The sequence below is a fragment of the Rhinatrema bivittatum genome, chromosome 2 (assembly GCF_901001135.1).
Source record: "Rhinatrema bivittatum chromosome 2, aRhiBiv1.1, whole genome shotgun sequence".
Lineage (NCBI taxonomy): Eukaryota > Metazoa > Chordata > Amphibia > Gymnophiona > Rhinatrematidae > Rhinatrema > Rhinatrema bivittatum.
The window spans coordinates 52,598,728-52,616,365 of NC_042616.1; the positions used below are offsets into that span (position 1 = coordinate 52,598,728).

General features: G+C 44.9%; 1 protein-coding gene across 2 annotated transcripts in view; it reads left to right on the forward strand.

Annotated features, from left to right (window-relative positions):
* LOC115083949 (gastrula zinc finger protein XlCGF57.1-like) overlaps positions 1-13,842 on the forward strand; it is a 28,251-nt gene extending 14,409 nt beyond the window's left edge. The window contains exon 4 of one of the 2 annotated variants that reach the window (XM_029588104.1): positions 5,304-13,842. In XM_029588104.1, coding sequence (XP_029443964.1) covers positions 5,304-7,054 — 1,751 coding nt within the window. In that variant the 3' untranslated portion in view covers positions 7,055-13,842. The remainder of the gene's footprint in view (positions 1-5,303) is intronic. The other variant, XM_029588105.1, reaches the window with a different exon arrangement.
* Positions 13,843-17,638: the final 3,796 nt, after the last annotated feature.

Consider the following 17,638-nt stretch of genomic DNA (forward strand, 5'->3'; position numbering starts at 1 on the left):
ATCGGAGCCGGGAGCCGCGATAGCGCTACTGCCTAAGCACCCTGTCTCCAGCCACCACCAGCGACTGGGCGAACAGCATAAACCAACCACTGCTTTACTGTTCTTTCTTATCCTCTTTTTTTTTTTTTTAACTTTATGAAGAACAAGTGAAAAAAACTACTTCCTTGAAGAAGGGTGGCAGATGTTGTTTAAAAATGCCGTCTTGGAAGCCTAAATAAAATGTATTCCAGTTATTAAAAAAGGTTGAAGTAAGACCAAATGACTGCCAGCATGATTTAATAGCAGGAGAAAGAGGCAATTAAAGCATAACGGGCATCTTTCAAACAATGGAAAATAGACCCTAATGAGGAAAATAGGAAAGAGCATAAGTACTGGCAAGAGAGATGAAAACCAGTAGTGAAACAGGCCTAGAAAAAATTTTGAGGAGCAAAATCTATTAATAAAACCTTTTTCAAGAACATTCAAAGTAAAAATCCTATGTGGGATTCATTTAGCTTACTAAATGACCGAGGGGAAAAAAGAGATATTCAAGTAGGACAAGGAAAATAGAAGAAAACCTGAATTAATTCTTTGCCACTGTCTTTATTGAGGACATACTGTTAAGCACCATGCCATTTTTTATTGATGCTTATGTCCAGGGATACAAGAACACTTAGATTTGTATTGAAAGCATAATTTTTTATTGAACAATATAGGTATTCTTGGGAGATGCTGATGCCATGTCTCTGACAAACAGACCACCAGCATCTCATCGTATACAGGAAGTGATCCTTCTTTTATAGATAACATACAATATTGTGGAAGATTCTAGTGTGCGTGACTGCTTTAGAGAATCTCTTAGCCTGAAGTTCCCAACCGTTCCCTTTTCCTTTTATGACCCTATAATTAGGCATCATAGGTGGCTCCAGCTTCAACTGCCTGTCCAGATGAATTCTGTAAGTCATTCTCAGCAAGTCACTTTGAGGTCACATAGGCTAAGAGAGCAGAGGATTCTGGGGCTTTCTTTCTCCATGTTGGTTTTCTGTTCAGGCATACTTCTCAATACCCACACCTAAAACATTTTTTTGATGGGAAATATTCTGGGCAACTAAAGCACATCTCTGTGATAATGGAAGATATAATAGATGAAACTGAAAAATTAAGAGGTAACAGATCAATAGGACTAGATGTTAGTCACTGCAGAGTTATGAAAGAATTCAACCATGAAACTGAAATCGGTAATTTAAAACAGCCACATTTCCTGAAGACCAGTGGGTGGCCAATGTAACATTTTTTTAAAAGGGTTCCAGAGTGAGGCTGACATCACTGCTAGGCAAGTAGAAGCTATTCTTAAAAACCACCCAGGGACAAGATCTAGGCGTCATAGTGGATAATACTTTGAAATCGTCAGTTCAGTGTGCTGTGGCAGTCAAAGAAGCAAACAATGTTAGGAATTATTAGGAAGGGAATGGTTAATAAAACAGAAAATGTCATAATGCCTCTGTATCGCTCCATGGTGAGACTGCACCTTGAATACTGTGTACAATTCTGGTCACCGCATCTCAAAAAAGATATAAAGTACAAACAAGGGTGACCAAAATGATAAAGGGCATGGCACGACTCCCCTTTGAGGAAAGGCTAAAGAAGTTAGGGCTGTTCAGCTTGGAGAAGAGATGGCTGAAGAGGAATATAATAGAGGTCGATAAAATCATGAGAGGACTAGAAAGGGTAACTGTGAATTGGTTATTTACTCTTTCAGATAACAGAAGGTCTCCATTAAGTTAGCACTCCAAATCAGGGAAAATTATTTTTTACTCAGAGCATAGTTAAGCTCTGGAATTCATTGCCAGAGGATGTAGTTGGAGCTTTTAGAGTAACTGGATTTAAAAAAGGTTTGGATAAGTTCCTGGAGGAGAAGTCCATAACCTGCTATTAATTAAGTTGACTTAGGAATTAGCCACTGCTATTATTGGCATTAGTAACATGGGATGTGTTTAATGTTTGGGTACTTATGACCTGGATTGGCCACTGCTGGAAACAGGATGCTGGGCTTAATGGACCCTTATTCTGACCCAGTATTGCAACTTCTTATGTTATTACATTCTATGTTCTTAAGTGGCATGTAACCAATTCGCTCATACTGTATAGTACCACTCAGGTCCACTGTTCCCTCTAATCTGTGCGCATGTGTGCATGCACAGAGGCTGTGAACTCCTCACATACATCAAAACATAACTTATACAAGAAATCTCAAGATTATTTGATTATACTGTCTCATAGAACACAAATTTGAACTTATAAAAAAATTGCACAAAAAGAAAATTTTGTGCACACAGTGTTTCAAAATTTTGAGGGAACATTGGCTAGGACCTTATCCCCTCTTGATCTGTCATAGACCTTCTTATCCTTAACAAAAGCGCTTGCTTGCCCATAAGTAAGTCATTGTACTGAAGGCTTTCAGCTCCAACCACCCCCTTGGCTGATAAGACCAACTCACTCACCTGCAGGGCTACGAAGAAGGCCAAAGAAAATGCTGCCCTAAACAGTTGTATCTTGTAGCTTGAGTTGCACATCACTCCCAACACTTGTGCAAATGTAGCAAATCTGATTGGATGCCTTCTGTTCCTTTCCTTAGGGGCCTCTCTGTCTCTTGTCCATGCCTGTATGAGTTTCCTCAGAAAAAATGAAACAGATGTGTCCATATCTCCCCAGACTTTCACTAGGAATGAAATACTGGCCAAGGATGGCTTAACTGAGGTTAAAGGCAGACCGGACAGTCTGGCATGCATTAAAAAACTGACTAGCTGGGCCGACTTTATAGGCCAGGCACTATTCATGTCTGAAACTTACTGAAATGCACAAAAATGGTCCCATCTTCTGGAATATGCCTCCCAGTGGATTGCACCTACACTGATCTGAATAAGCACTTCACGTCAGTGCTCCAGTGGCCCATAGGTGCTGTGGCATCCGCTTCTGGGACTAACGTCCAGAAAAGAGGCCACTGGCAATGAGAGAGAGCATCAGCAATTGCATTATGAACAGCCGGTGTGAGTCTAGCCATTATTATGTTTATTTGCAAAGCTCTTAGCCCTATCATCCTCATCAACCCAGCTAGCAAGGGGCATCTCACTGTTGATTACCATTATCTGATGAAAAATGGGCTCGCCTGTTCACTAACTCACTCCCCCATATTTTGAGGATGCAAGTATGGGGAACAGCTCTAGAAAGGTAATGTTCCTGGATACTCCTGACTGCCTGCATTCAGACGGCCACAGTTCTGCGCACCATCTGCTGCTGAAATATATACATACCCGCCGCTTCCAGATGCATTGGAGAATAATTTGAGCTCCTTGTTGGAGCCCTCAGATGCCTGCCATATGGAAACCCCATTAATGCTTGTGAGGAACGCCTGACAAATCCTTTTTCATGGCTTTACGGCCTACTAAAGTGATGCTTTGCCCTAATATCGGCTTTTGCTAATGCTAGTGTTGCTTTGCTTTTTCACTTGTTGCTTCTCGTAAACCTCTTTTCCAGAGTCTCCAGAAACTGTCAGCTGCATTTTTCTGGTTATCCCTTGTCACTTTCTATTAAACACAGACTTCCCTTTTCTGCTATTCCGTTTCACAAAAATTTACCTCAGAGACTACCTTGGTTCTCCTCAGCTCCATCCTGCACACAAACCAACCCTACTAGTTTCACACACTCTCTCACAGATCCCTCTAAGCTGCCTGGAGCCATCCTAGTTGGGTAGTCTAGTTACATTACATTTTTATATTTTCCCTCTGATTCGGACATCTTGCTGTCTTTCAACATCAGCATCTCTTAGGATCACTGGAAGCTTTTTACAGCTGCCTCCTCCCAGACCATCACCTATTGCTGAACTCTCGCACTGAAACAGCTCCCACCAATACACCTGATGCGAGCCCTTTACCTCCTCTTGCACTAAACGTTTATTTCCCTCCAGACTCCATTTGGTGTAGTATCATCTTGTCCCTTGCATCCGTTTCCCTGTAGGGCATACTTTTAGTTGCACTGGCTCTTGGCCTTACCCAGGACTTCAGGGTTCACTGCTTCCTCTGCTCTGATCCCTTGAACGATGCTGGCCCAGAATGGCTGATTGGCAGGTGATGAAAAATGTACTTCCCTCCTCAACCCCAAAATAGAAACAGGCTGAATGTTTTTTTCCCCTCTGGCAATAGAGGCTGCTGCAACTTCTCCCTGTTCCCTTAAAAGGACCTTACCAAGAAAGACAGGTACAATGATACAGAGACATTCAGATACCTCAAGAAGCAAAACCTTTCCAGAGGAAAGAATGCTCCAGAAAAGTGGTCCTTGTTTCCACCCCCTGTGCATATTCTTTGTGAATATCCTGAAAACCAGACTAGCTAGAATCAGGATGGGGACCACTTCACTAGAACAAAATGTCACTGCGTGCAGCTGCAAGGGAGTAAACTCCCATATTACAACACCTACACTGGCTTCCCATAACCCATCGCATAAAATACAAAATCTTAACCACCATTCATAATTTGCTCTACAATCCCAATTCTGTATGGATCTGCTCTATGCTACACATATACAAACCAACAAGACAACTACGATCAACAGACAAATGCTTACTAGAAATTCCGTCAGTCAGGACTACCAGCTTAGCATTGACAAGGAAAAGAGCTTTCTCAGTCATTGGCCCGTCTTTGTGGAACTCCATACCAGACCTCATCCGAATGACATCCAACCGAAATGACTTTAAAAAGATGCTTAAACCTTTTTATTTAACGATGCTTACAAATACAGTATCTGAACCTAACTTAACACCATTGAACCTAACCTAAACACTTTTTTGACACCGCTATTCTTAAGTATTACTTTGTTTTATTATGTATGTAAATCTTTCGTTTTATTATGTATGTAAACTTGTAAACCGCCTAGACGGACACGTAAGTGCCCTTATGCGCGGTATATAAAAAACTTTTAAATAAATGAATAAATAAATAAACTCAGGAGCGACAGCAGAAAAAACGTCTTCATGGAGAGACTGGCGGATGCGTGGAACAGGCTCTCAGTGGAGGTGGGGCAGACAAAAATGTAACAGAAATTAAGAAGTCATGGGTTAAGCACAGAGACTCCCTAATTGCAAAAAGGTAAGGAGCACAGACGGGATCAAACGGGGCCTAAATCATTTCACCAGGAATTGAATTGGGTAGAATTGATGGGTCTAAATCTCCTTATCTGTCATCAGTTTCTATGAGTGTGTATAATCTGAAGCCAGAGATCTGTTGTTTTTCAATATATGAAATAATGCAGGGATTTTCTCTCTTATTCAGCAGGTTATAGGATCAGTCATGAAAATAAGAAATATCATAAGAGATGTACTAAAAAACAAGAAACCCAAAAGATACTTCCAGACCATGAAAAAGAAATATTTATCCCAGAATCAGAGGGGGAAAGAGACTGGAGGAATATGTCTAACTCAAACATGAAAAAGAGAATCACTATAGAATCCAGAAAAGAAAAATGCACCATTTACAGAGACAAAAGAACTTCTGCTGGACTCAAGATACAGCTGTCAAAACAGAACATTTCCAGCCATGAATTTACGGAATGTGAGAATCAGTGTGAAGACAAATCAATAGCAAGGTATCAATGGAGGGCACCAGCAGCAAGAAAAATCTGTACTGCTGAAAGTGGCGAGAGCTTCAAAATGAAGCACCAGCTTACATCACAACAGAAATGCTGCATTAGAGAGAAATGCTTTACTTGTACGGAATGCAATAAAAGCTTCCTCTATCCAGCACAACTAAAAATGCATCAAAGGCTTCACACAGGAGAGAAACTGTATACATGTTTTGAGTGTGATAAAAGCTTCATGTTTTTATTGGAATTGAAACGTCATCTAATAATCCACATGGGAGAGAAACGATTTCCATGCACTGAATGTAATAAGGGCTTCACTTGGAAATATCATCTCAAAAAGCATCAAATGACCCACACAGGAGAGAGACCATTTACTTGTACTGAGTGTAATAAAGACTTCTGTCGGAAAGAAAATCTGAAAATGCACCAGATGATTCATACTGGACAGAGACCATTTACTTGTATGGAGTGTAATAAAGACTTCTATCGGAAACATCATCTGAAAATGCACCAAATAATCCACACGGGAGAGAGACCATTTATATGTACTGAATGTAATAAAAGTTTCAGTCGAAAACAACAGCTGAAAATGCACCAAATACTACACACAGGAGAGAGACCATTTGAATGTACTGCGTGCAATAAAACTTTCATATGTGCATCAAGCCTAAAAATGCACAACAGGATCCATACGGGACAGATGCAAACCCAATTGGAAACACTGCCCCAAGAAAAACAATTTGCATGTACAGAGTGTGATAAAACCTTCATTGGGAAAAGACAACTGAAAATGCACAAAAGGATCCATGCAACAGAGAAACCATATACATGTACTGAGTGTAATAAGAGCTTTCTGACTCTATCAGAACTGAAAAAGCACCTAATGAGCCACACAGGAGAGAAACCATTTGCATGTAGCGAGTGTAATAAAAGGTTCAGCTGTAAAAAATATGTGAAGATACACCAAAGAATACACACAGGTGAAAAACCATTTGCATGTACTGAGTGTAATAAAAGTTTTATTCTGAAACAACGACTGAAAATTCACCAAAGGGTCCATATCTCTCCAACAAGATCTGATGAACAATTTGCCTGTACGGAGTGCGATAAAAGCTTCATTTGGAAACAACAACTGAAAAGACACCAAAAGATCCATGCAAAAGAAAAACCATTTGCATGTACTGAGTGTAATAAGAGCTATCTGATTTTATCAGAACTGAAAAAGCATCAAAGGAGACACACAGGAGAGAAACCATTTACATGTGCTGAGTGTAATAAAAGCTTCAGCTGCAAAAACTATGTGAAAATACACCAAAGGATCCACACAGGAGAGAAACCTTTTACATGTACTGAGTGTAATAAAGGTTTTATTTTGAAACAACATCTGAAAATTCACGAAAGGATCCATATCTCGTCAATAAAACCTGTAAAAATCAATTGATGAACCATCCAGAACTAACACATTAATGGCTTATAACAGAAAGAACATCTCTTTTTCAAGGGAGACCCAAGTAATATCCCAGATAATGTGTCTATCTGCAAAAGACACAGATATCATATATAATCACATAGATGTCAACATCATAACAACAGAAGAGCAATAAAAGAAGAGCATAAGGAACCAAAGACCAGTTGATGTTGAATATCATCATCATGGGCAGCTATAAAAATGGTTGAACCTCAGTGTAGCATGGATTGATTTCTATATACAGTATGTGTGTACTTATGTATAGATATATTTTACATACACACATTAATCGGAGTTGTTCCACTAAATGATGACAGAGGAGTTATAAAACTTCACATCATCTACAAATTGTAGGTGCAATGTTAAATCCATAGCACAAGGTTAAGTTTAAATCCATAGCCCAAGGAGTTAATAAGAGTTCTTAGTAGATTCAGTGCCAAATAAAACAAAAGTAGTGACAGGAAATCTCCCAGAAATATTCCTCACTGGATTCTGATGTTAGAAACGACATATTGTCCATCTTCATAATTCAGGCGAAGTGCAGTCTGCCAAATTTTCATAATAAACTTGATATATTCAGTCAATTTATGTTTCACTCTGTACATTTCAAAGCAATTTCTTATCCAAGAGTGTGGGATGATATAGCATTCCAACCTTCAGATATTGAAATTGATATTGAAAAGTACTTCAACAGCATGGAATAAGATACAAGCTATCAGTAAACTTGCAATCCCTAAATTATTCTACAGTTTTTAAATTTATGACTGGCCTGATAAAGATCTCAAGCAGTTGGATGTAAGAACACTCTTCCATGCCTACTAAGTAATCTACAAGAATAAGTATATGCTGAGATTGTACATTCCAAGAGCTCAAGGCAATATGAGCCTTCTAGAAATAGATTATATGAATACAGCTGCTTTTATAGGCCTCCAAGCATATCTAACAGTATCAACTGATCCAAATACTCAAAAAGTGCGGAAGTACAAAAGTAAATGGCCAAAATTGGTCTCCATCCTTAAAAGAAAATTGGTTCTTACCTGATAATTTTCATTCCTGTAGTACCATGGATCAGTCCAGACTCCTGGCTTTTGTCCCCACAGCAGCAGGTGGAGACAGAGAAAGTTTGACAGCCTCTGCCATATATATACCTAGGCGCCACCCATAACCTGTCAGTATTACGTAATGTCAAAGCAGCATAAATGCCAACCAAACTAACTATATACAAAAAAACCATAACCGGAAAAGAGCATTGACCCCAACTGTAACCAGACTCCAAAACAGGGAACACCAATTGAGATAACCATGAGAAAATGTAAAACCAACGCTGATGAAGCAGATTCTCCATTACCTCCATACAGTAAAAAGGGCGGGACTCTGGACTGATCCGTGGTACTACAGGAATGAAAATTATCAAGTAAGAACCAATTTTCTTTTCCCTGTATGTACCCAGATCAGTCCAGACTCCTGGGATGTACCAGAGCTAGCACTTAATTGGGATGGGAACTGGAGAGGCCCGCTCGAAGCACACCTTCCCCAAAGTTAGCCACTCCTGGCGCCTGAACATCAAGTCTGTAATGCCTTGCAAAAGTATGTAAGGACGTCCACGTAGCCGCCCGGGAGATCTCTTGTGGTGAAATCTGCTGGCATTCTGCCCAAGAGGTGGCCTGAGACCAAGTCGAGTGTGCCCGAAGACCCTCAGGTAAAGGCCGACCATGGAGTAAATAAGCTGAATGAATAGCTTCTTTCAACCATTGACCTATGGTGGTCTTAGAGGCCATGTTACTTTCTTAGGGCCGCTCCAGAGCACAAAGAGGTGGTCTGAGTTCGAAACTCATTAGTAACCTCCAGATAGCGTAGAAGAGCTCTGCGAACGTCCAATTTCCGCAAATCCCGCGAAAGAGGGTCCAACCTATCCAAAGCGGAGAACAACGGAAGCTCCACAGATTGATTCATATGGAAAGAAGAAACAACCTGAGGGAGAAATGAAGGGACCGTGCGCAAGGAGACACCAGAATCGGAGATCCGTAGGAAAGGGTCTCTACAGGACAAGGCTTGAAGCTCGGAAACCCTTCTCGCCGAAGGGATTGCCACCAGAAAGACAACTTTCAATGTTAAGTCCTTCAAAGTCGCCTTTTGTAAGGGTTCAAAGGGCGGAGCACAGAGCTCCGCCCTTTGAATTCAGATTCCAAGATGGACAAGGGGAGCTCACTGGGGGACGCAAATGCCTCGCTCCCTTAAGGAAACGAGCGACATCTGGATGCGTAGCCAACGGTACGCCCTGCACAGGACTGCGTAAGGAACCAAGAGCTGCCACTTGGATGCGCAAGGAACTACAAGACAATCCCTTGGCTAAACCCGCCTGAAGGAAACCTAGAATATCGGAAACAGCGGCCCGAGTGGGCACGATTTCCCTCGCCATACACCAGGAGTCGAATACCTTCCAGACTCGAACATAAGACAAAGAAGTAGACGTCTTACGCGATTGAAAGAGCGAAGTGACTACCGCATTGGAATAGCCTTTGCCCCTCAGACGCTGACGCTGCCTCTCAAAAACCATGCCGCTAGACAGAAGTGATCGACCTGGTTGAAACAGACTGGTCACTGATGAAGAAGGTTCGGAAGCGGAGGGAAACGCAGAGGACCGTCCACTACCAGGTGAAGCAAATCCATGAACCACGGCCTGCGCGGCCACTTGGGAGCTACCAAGATCACTTTCGCCGGGTGTCCTTCTATGCGCCTGAGCACCTTGCCTATTAGAGGCCAAGGAGAGAACACGTACAGGAGAACCATCGTCGGCTAAGGAAGAACCAGAGCATCCACTCCTTCCGCTCCTGTTTCCCTGCGGCGAGTGAAGAATCACGGAGCCATGGAATTTTTGGACGTCGCCATCAGATCCATATGGGGGACGCTCCACCTGTCACAGATAAATTGAAAGGCTTTGTCCGCCAGCTCCCATTCGCCGGGATCGAGACGATGCTGACTTAGAAAGTCCAGTGAACGTTGTCCACCCCTGCTATGTGGAATGCAGCTATGCTGAGGAGATGCTGCTCCGCCCAGTCTACTAACAGGTGAACTTCTTCTGCTACGGCGCGACGTTTGGTGCCGCCCTGACGATTGATGTAAGTCATGTGGTCATATTGTCGGATAACACCTGACCGACTTCCCCTCAATCAATGGGAGGAACGCTTGTAGCGCTAAGCGGACTGCTCTGGTCTTTAGCCAATTGATGGACCAACGAGATTCTTCCGGAGTCCACTGCCCCTGCACAGAGGTCCTCAGACAAACTGCACCCCAGCCTGAGAGACTGGCATCTGTGGTCACCACCGTCCAATCTGGAACCACCAAAGGGACTCCTCTGATCAAATTGTCTGCGATCAGCCACCAATATAGATTGGAGCGAGCGGAATCTGTCAACGGCAGAACCAGGTGGAACTGTTTGGAGGTTGGATTCCAGCGGGAAAGCAAGGCTGACTGTAAAGGCCGCATATGAGCGAAGGCCCAGGGAACCAGCTCCAAAGTAGAAGTCATAAATCCTAGAACTTGTAAATAATCCCATACCGTGGGCCGGCACTTGGAGAGTAAGGACTGCACTTGCCCCTGCAACTTGACAATCCTGCCGAGTGTCAAACAAAGCTCCCAAATACTCCAAGGATTGGGAGGGGATCAGGTGACTCTTGGCCATATTGACCACCCAGCCAAGCGCCTTCAACAGCTGCAACACTCGCTGGATCGTTTCCTGGCAAAGAGCTTCCGACTTTGCCCGAATCAGCCAATCGTCCAGATAGGGGTGCACCAACAACCCTTCTCTGCACAGCCGTGCTGCCACGACCACCATGATCTTGGTGAAGGTCCTGGGCGCTGTAGCGAGATCGAAGGGCAGATCCTGAAACTGATAATGCCTCCCCAATATTGCAAATCTCAGGAACTGCTGATGATCCTTACTGATGCCTACATGCAGATACGCCTCCGTGAGGTCCAGAGACGCCAGGAACTCCCCAGGATGTACGGCCGCGATCACAGACCGGAACGTTTCCATGCAGAATCTTGGGATGCACAAACATCTGTTTACCTGTTTTAAATCTAGAATGGGACGGAAGGACCCCTCCTTTTTTGGTACCACGAAGTAGATGGAATATCGGCCTGTGCGCTGGTCCGAGGAAAGGACTGGAACAATGGCCCCCAGGGCGAGAAAACACTGCACCGTCAGCTTTACTGCTTGACGCTTCGCAGCATAGCCGCAAGGAGAGACCAGAAACTGTTGGCGTGGTCGGCGTGCAAAATCTAAAGTGTAGCCATCTCTTATCACAGATAGGACCCACTGGTCTGACATGATCTTGGTCCATTCCTCGTAAAACAGAGACAGTCTGCCCCCTACCACTGGTACCGAGGAATGGACCGGCTGCCCATCATTGCAAAGTTTTGCCTCCTGGAGCTGACAGAGAGGTACCGGGTCTACAGAAACGGCGCCCTCGAAAGGACTGAGGCCAAGACTGCTGTCTGCCTGTAGTCTGACGGAATGATGAAGTGGGCGCCCATGGCGTATGAGTCCTCCGGCCACCACGAAAACGATATCTTGAGAACAAAGATCTCGGCTTAGGCCTGTCTTCGGGAAGGCGATGGACCTTATTCTCTCCCAAGGATTGAATCAAGTCTTCCAGCTCCTTACCAAAAAGCAACCTTCCCTTAAAAGGAAGAGAGCCCAACCTTGATTTAGAAGGCACATCCGCCGCCCAGTGCCGCAGCCACAATAAGCGTCTAACCGAAACCGCTGAGACCATGGACCAAGCAGAAGTCCGCAGAAGATTATACAGCGCATCTGCACTGTACGCTATCACAGTTTCCAGGCGCCTGGCTTGACAAGCTTCCTCCTTGGAGAGAGACTCGTTGGCCAGGAGTTGCTGAACCCAGCGCAGGCCCGTTCTCAATCTGAAGTTACTACACACTGCTCAGACCCCCAGCGCTGAGACTTCAAAAATTCTCTGCAGCTCAAGCTTCCGGTCTTGCAAATCCTGGAGAGCCATACCGCCTGTGACCAGAATAGTTGTTTTCTTCGTAACCGCAGCCACAGTGGCATCAACCTTCGGGACTCGCAGAACCTCTAGAGCCTCTTCAGGTAGAGGATAGAGCTTATCCATGGCCTTCGTAACTTTGAGCCCCATATCCGGCGTATCCCATTCCTGGTACAGCAAATCCGTTGCCGAAAAATGGAAAGGGAAGGTAGTAGGCGGGCCCCTCAGACACAATAAAACCGGATCCATAGACCCTAAGAACGCCAGATCCTGCGTCAGTTCAATGCCCAACTCCTTCAAAATAGCTGGGATGAGAGGGGCAAGCTGATCCCTACGGAACAACCGGACTACCTTAGGGTCATCTCCGTCCATGGCATGGGACTCCCGTGCAGCACTCTGCTGCAGGTCCCCCTCACCCTCTAGCCCCCTCGGGGGAGGGGGGGGCCAGGCCCTGATCCTCTGGATCCAGAGAGACTTCAGAGAATGAACTAGAGTCACCCTGATGCGTCTGGGACCTTAAAGGGTGCTTATCCTTGGGGGCTTCCTGCTCCGAGCGGCTCTTGGCCGCTCGGAGCAGGAAGAGGGTAAAGGTGAGGAAGGACTTAGAGGGTAAAGGTGAGGAATTCCTGCCCCTGCCGTGTCTCTTCGCGGCTCTCTTAGCTCTAAAGGCCTTATGTAAAAACCTAATATAATCCGAATTAGATGAGGAGTACGAAGAGGAATCTTCCCTATCTGTAGGGGCGTCCCCCCTCGCAGACCGCGGCGGTTTTGCCACACAAGACACCCCACCACCACCATGGGCAAACGCTGCTGCAAGCGAGGCTGTGGTAAAAAATTGACTCCCGACGTGGCCGGCCCTGCCGCGCTGAAACCATCCAAGATGGCGCCCGTTCCCACGCTCACTGGTAACGGAGTAGAAGGAATCACCGGCATCTCTCCGAACGCGCAAGTGACCGAAGAGACTCGCAGCATGACCCCCCCCCCCCCCCCGGCATGCCAGTAGAACACAAATCGTCCCTGGATAAATGACCGGGCGCTGAGCCGCATGCTCTGCACACCGCCCTCCGGGACATGTCGGGCCGATGTCGATTGGGAGCAAAAACCGCAAGAACCGAATGAAAAAACCGCCGAGGGAAGGGAGGGTCTTAGCATTCAATAATTTTTTTTTTTTATTTAGAAGTACTTGCCCAGCACAGGAAGGGGTCTTGCCGCTAGGTCTCCAGGGGTGAGTGAGCCGGGCTCCCCCAGTATCAACCCCTCAGCTGCTGAAGGAAGGCTATCTGGTCCTCGACCACAGCCGCAGCTGCCTCTTAAACCAGGAGGAACTGCTCTTCCCCTGGGAGGCTAAGGAGAGACTTGCTGAAGAAAAGCTGCTTAGTCCTCTCTCTGTTTGTTTGTTTTTGTATCCAATTAAGAACCAAAAAGAATAGACCAAATTAAAATGGAATCTCTAACCAACTGCCTTAAACAAACACAGACTGTGGGTAAGCACACCTAGCACCTCTGGAGACAGAGTAATGCTGACAGGCTGTGGGTGGTGCCTAGGTATATATATGGCAAAGGCTGTCAAACTTTCTCTGTCTCCACCTGCTGGTGCGGGGACAAAACCCAGGAGTCTGGACTGATCCGGGTATGTACAGGGAATGGGCAATCATTTCAATAAGTTTAGTTTAATATCTTGTTAGACCAACTTTCCAACATAAATCAAAGCTGTTTACAAAAAAAAAAAACCCACTTAAGTATAACATAAAAGTTTCATATAATAAAACATCAATAAATACTATGAAACTACAAAAATAAAATCCTAAGCAACTGATGCTGTAAAATACCTAAAATAATTTTAACTATTGTCACTAGGATGAATAAAAGAATAATGGAAAAAAGGATTTAAAATTAATAAAATATATTACCCTTGAATGTCCCTGAGGTCATCCTTGGTGTCTTGGCATGGAAGGTAGATGTTCTGTGGTCCCATGGGCTCTGGAAGCTGGAAAGAGGGCCTGAGAAAGCAGCATTAGGCTTTTGTGCAGCCACAGGTTCCAGCGGGGTTGAGGAGTTTAGAAAAAAAAAAATCTAAAAGATGCCAGTGGGGCTGCAGGAGACAGGAGGGTCAGGTGGGAGAACCGGCATCATGCTGCTGGTGGTCTGGAGCTGCAGTGATGGAGAACTGTGGGAGCAACAAGAGACTTCCTATGGAGGTGAGGAGATGGGCGCAGGAAAGGGCCAGAGCAAGCAGCTTAGCATTGGGTTTCTGCAGCTTCCTCTGATCTCTTTTGTTTCCTGGCCATAATGGCAGCTGGGAAAGTTCTGCGCTGCCACGGTTTACGTGAGGCAGGTATGCTGAGGCTTTTGGGGGTCCCAGACAACCCCTCTGTGCCGAGTTGAAGTGCAGGCTGCATTCTAGTGACATCACATTGATAGTGGTTGCAAGCACATCACGTTACCAGCCTGGGCAATATTAAATTAAGTAAAAATAAAGCCAAAACAAATCAAAAGCATTCTGGATGTGTTCCCGGGTGTGCCAAAGTTTTCTGGCTAAGTTTCACTTCTCTCTGGCTAAGCCAGATAACTTTAGACCTGCTTCAGCGCTGAGTGCTGCTGGAAACGTAAACTATGGGTAGCTTATCCTTTCAGCATTGTTTCTGACATAACGGTGCTGGAAGCTTTGGGAATGGGTAAGTGCTTACCTCTCTCCCGGCAGGAGATTTTAGGGATCAGGTGACGGCTCGTGAGGGGCACAGGATGTAGGGACCGTGGGTGTATGAGGGATCCAGGGAGGTAGACCAATTTTTATATTTAAGGAGAAGGGGGGGGGGCAGGCCTGACATGGAGACCCTGGAACATTATTTGCCCATTTAGGAGGGGTTTGGGGGATGGGGGGGGGGGTGCATGGCCTGACAAGATCCTATATGAAATTGGAGGGAGGGGAGTGAGGGAATCGGGCTGCAGGAACTTTTACATCTTTTTTTTTTTTTTTAGCTTAACAGTGCCACTTAACCGGATATCTTTTGAAGATATCTGGCACCATTTTATCTTATTGTCTGCCTTTTTTTTTTTATCTGGCTAGATTTTAGGCAGATAATGAGTTATCCATCTAGAATCTAGCCAGTCACTCACATTTCAAAAACATGCCATTTAAATGGATAACTTGCGAGTTATCAGTCTAAATGGCTCTGAATATTGACCTTTGGGTGTTTTTTCCTCTGAACCACTTGTTTCAAAATTCTTTTCAATTTCCCTTACTGTATTTACTGATTATTGATCTTGCCGTGCCAATCTGATGCTTCACACACTGGCTGCACCTCTCATCCTCCCTCGTGATGTTGGTACCACTTTGTTCTTCTTGTGGTTCCTTGATGTGTTGATGTCACTTCTCTCGCTGCCTTGCTCTGCACCTGTGGTTTGTGGTTTTCATGCGAGTGCTCCATCTGCTTTGCCTCCTGCTGCTGCCTTGCAGTGGTTCTGCCTCCTCTCCCAGTCTTTTACCCTTTACTGAATGCCTGGTTACATATTACACAGGTGGTGGCAAGCCACCATCTGGCATACTGCATGGACCATATTAATGGTTTCATTCCTACTTGGACTCCTTTAAACTTCTAGTCAAATTCCCTTCAGGTTCTTACTATTGGCCTTGTCTGGAATTTAGCCTTTGATGGATTATACCACTCATCTTTGGCTGCATTCCCAAGCAAACTATGAGGAAAGCCTGATCTTTCTGAGCCATGGCCACTTCTGTCCTAACACCATCTTCAGTTTGAGCCTCAGCCTGAAGGACTTTGCCTCCTCGATTTCACTCAGGTACCAGTCTTCTCTGTGTCAGTTTTCCTCCACCCAAGGAATGAGAAGGCTATTGGTGCTGTGCTGTATTGAGATGTTTTTACTTCAGCATAGACACAGCAAAGGAGTAGCTAATCTCCAAATCTGATTCCTTCAGCCTCTTCCTTAATTAATGCCATAGGGAAACTACATCAGGACCACTACAGACCTCATTGAGAGATTACTTCTGGCTTCTAGATTGTTGAATTATTCTTTTGTCCTATACATGAATCTGAGGTTCAACTGACATCATATGAATGCTACAGGCCTCCTCCCAGATATTTCCTCTGGCTTCTCCCTGCCCAAATATAGTAAGTTCACCATTTTCTGGCTTCTAGATGGCTTAATTAATCTTTTTTTTCCTATGCATAGGTCTGAGAACCAATTTAAACATCAAGACCACGTTGGACCTTCTCCAGCATTTTCTCTGGCTTCGGGTCACTGTAATAATTTTCCCCTCTCATGCAGGTTGATGCAATATCATTGTGTAAAAAAAATGGGCATCCAGACTGTGAATGGGTGCACATCCACCTCTCCTGGGCGCTCGATGCAATAGGCAAATGAGCTTCCCCACTAAAAGGGACGAGCAATGGGTAATTTGTGCATCCCTAGCGCTCTGCATTGGGAGTCGTGGCTGTGCACCCTCCCCACCCCCAGCAGGGCTGTTCCCGATTGGTCCTTTTCACAGAACTTGTCAGTGTAAAGGACCAATCTGCTTTCAGGACAGCCTTCAGAAATGGGATTGGTCCTTTCACTGACATGTGACAGTTAATGGACCAATCAGCAGTAAGTGAAGGCGTGAATAATTATTACTGCTGGCAGGGGTTCCAGTTGGGCCAGACCTTGGGGATGCTGCTTTCTGTGGTTTCCCCCTTATGAAGACCACAGAAAGCAGGATTTTAGTTGTTGTTATTGATGAGCCCTTGAGCGCGGCATGATTCTGCTTTCTGTGGTTCCTCCTTCTTAGTATTGCGATACTAATAGGAGGAATCACAGAAAGCAGAATTTCTTGGGGGTTTTTTTCAATGAGCCCTTGAGCATGGCATGTTTTTATGCCAGATCCCGGGCAGGTGTTAAATTTGCCGTGTTAAAATGGGCGCCTTGGCTGTGTGGCAATTTTTGGCATCGTGGGGTGATAGCCAATAGCCTCATCTATATGGAATTTGCATGTGATGAGCGCTATTAGCTATGTGCTCGATTGGACATGCGTTTTGGATGTGCAGATCCACATATTGCATCGGGAGTTATTTTACCCTGTCCAAAACGCGCGTCCAATAGAGTGTTACCCAGTGCACTAGCCTGAGCGCACTATATTGCATCGGCCTGATGGTGTTTGGAGGTTCTAGCAGGGGAGCACAACTGCTCCTATAGCCTTGATTAAAGAAAGGTACTTCTTCTATTGGGGAAGGTCATCCTCTTTGACCAAGCACACAGCGTCTGGAGGGATAAGCCTAGAGTGATGAGGGAGGAAGGTAACACCCAGTCAGATCAGCCAAACCAACCTTAGGGATTCATGGGATGACAGATGTCACAGCCAAGTGCCCTCACATCCCTCTCACAATATGTTGGTGTTTTCATCCTGCTGTTTTTGGTTCCCTTTACCCATCTCTGGGAGCCTTGGGGTGTCCTCGCAACTGTGACAGCTGCTTTGCCCCTCTCATGGTGCCTTGGGGTGTTCGTGACAAGGTTCATTCTGCTTTGCCCTGTGATGGTGCCACTTTTAGTGCCACTT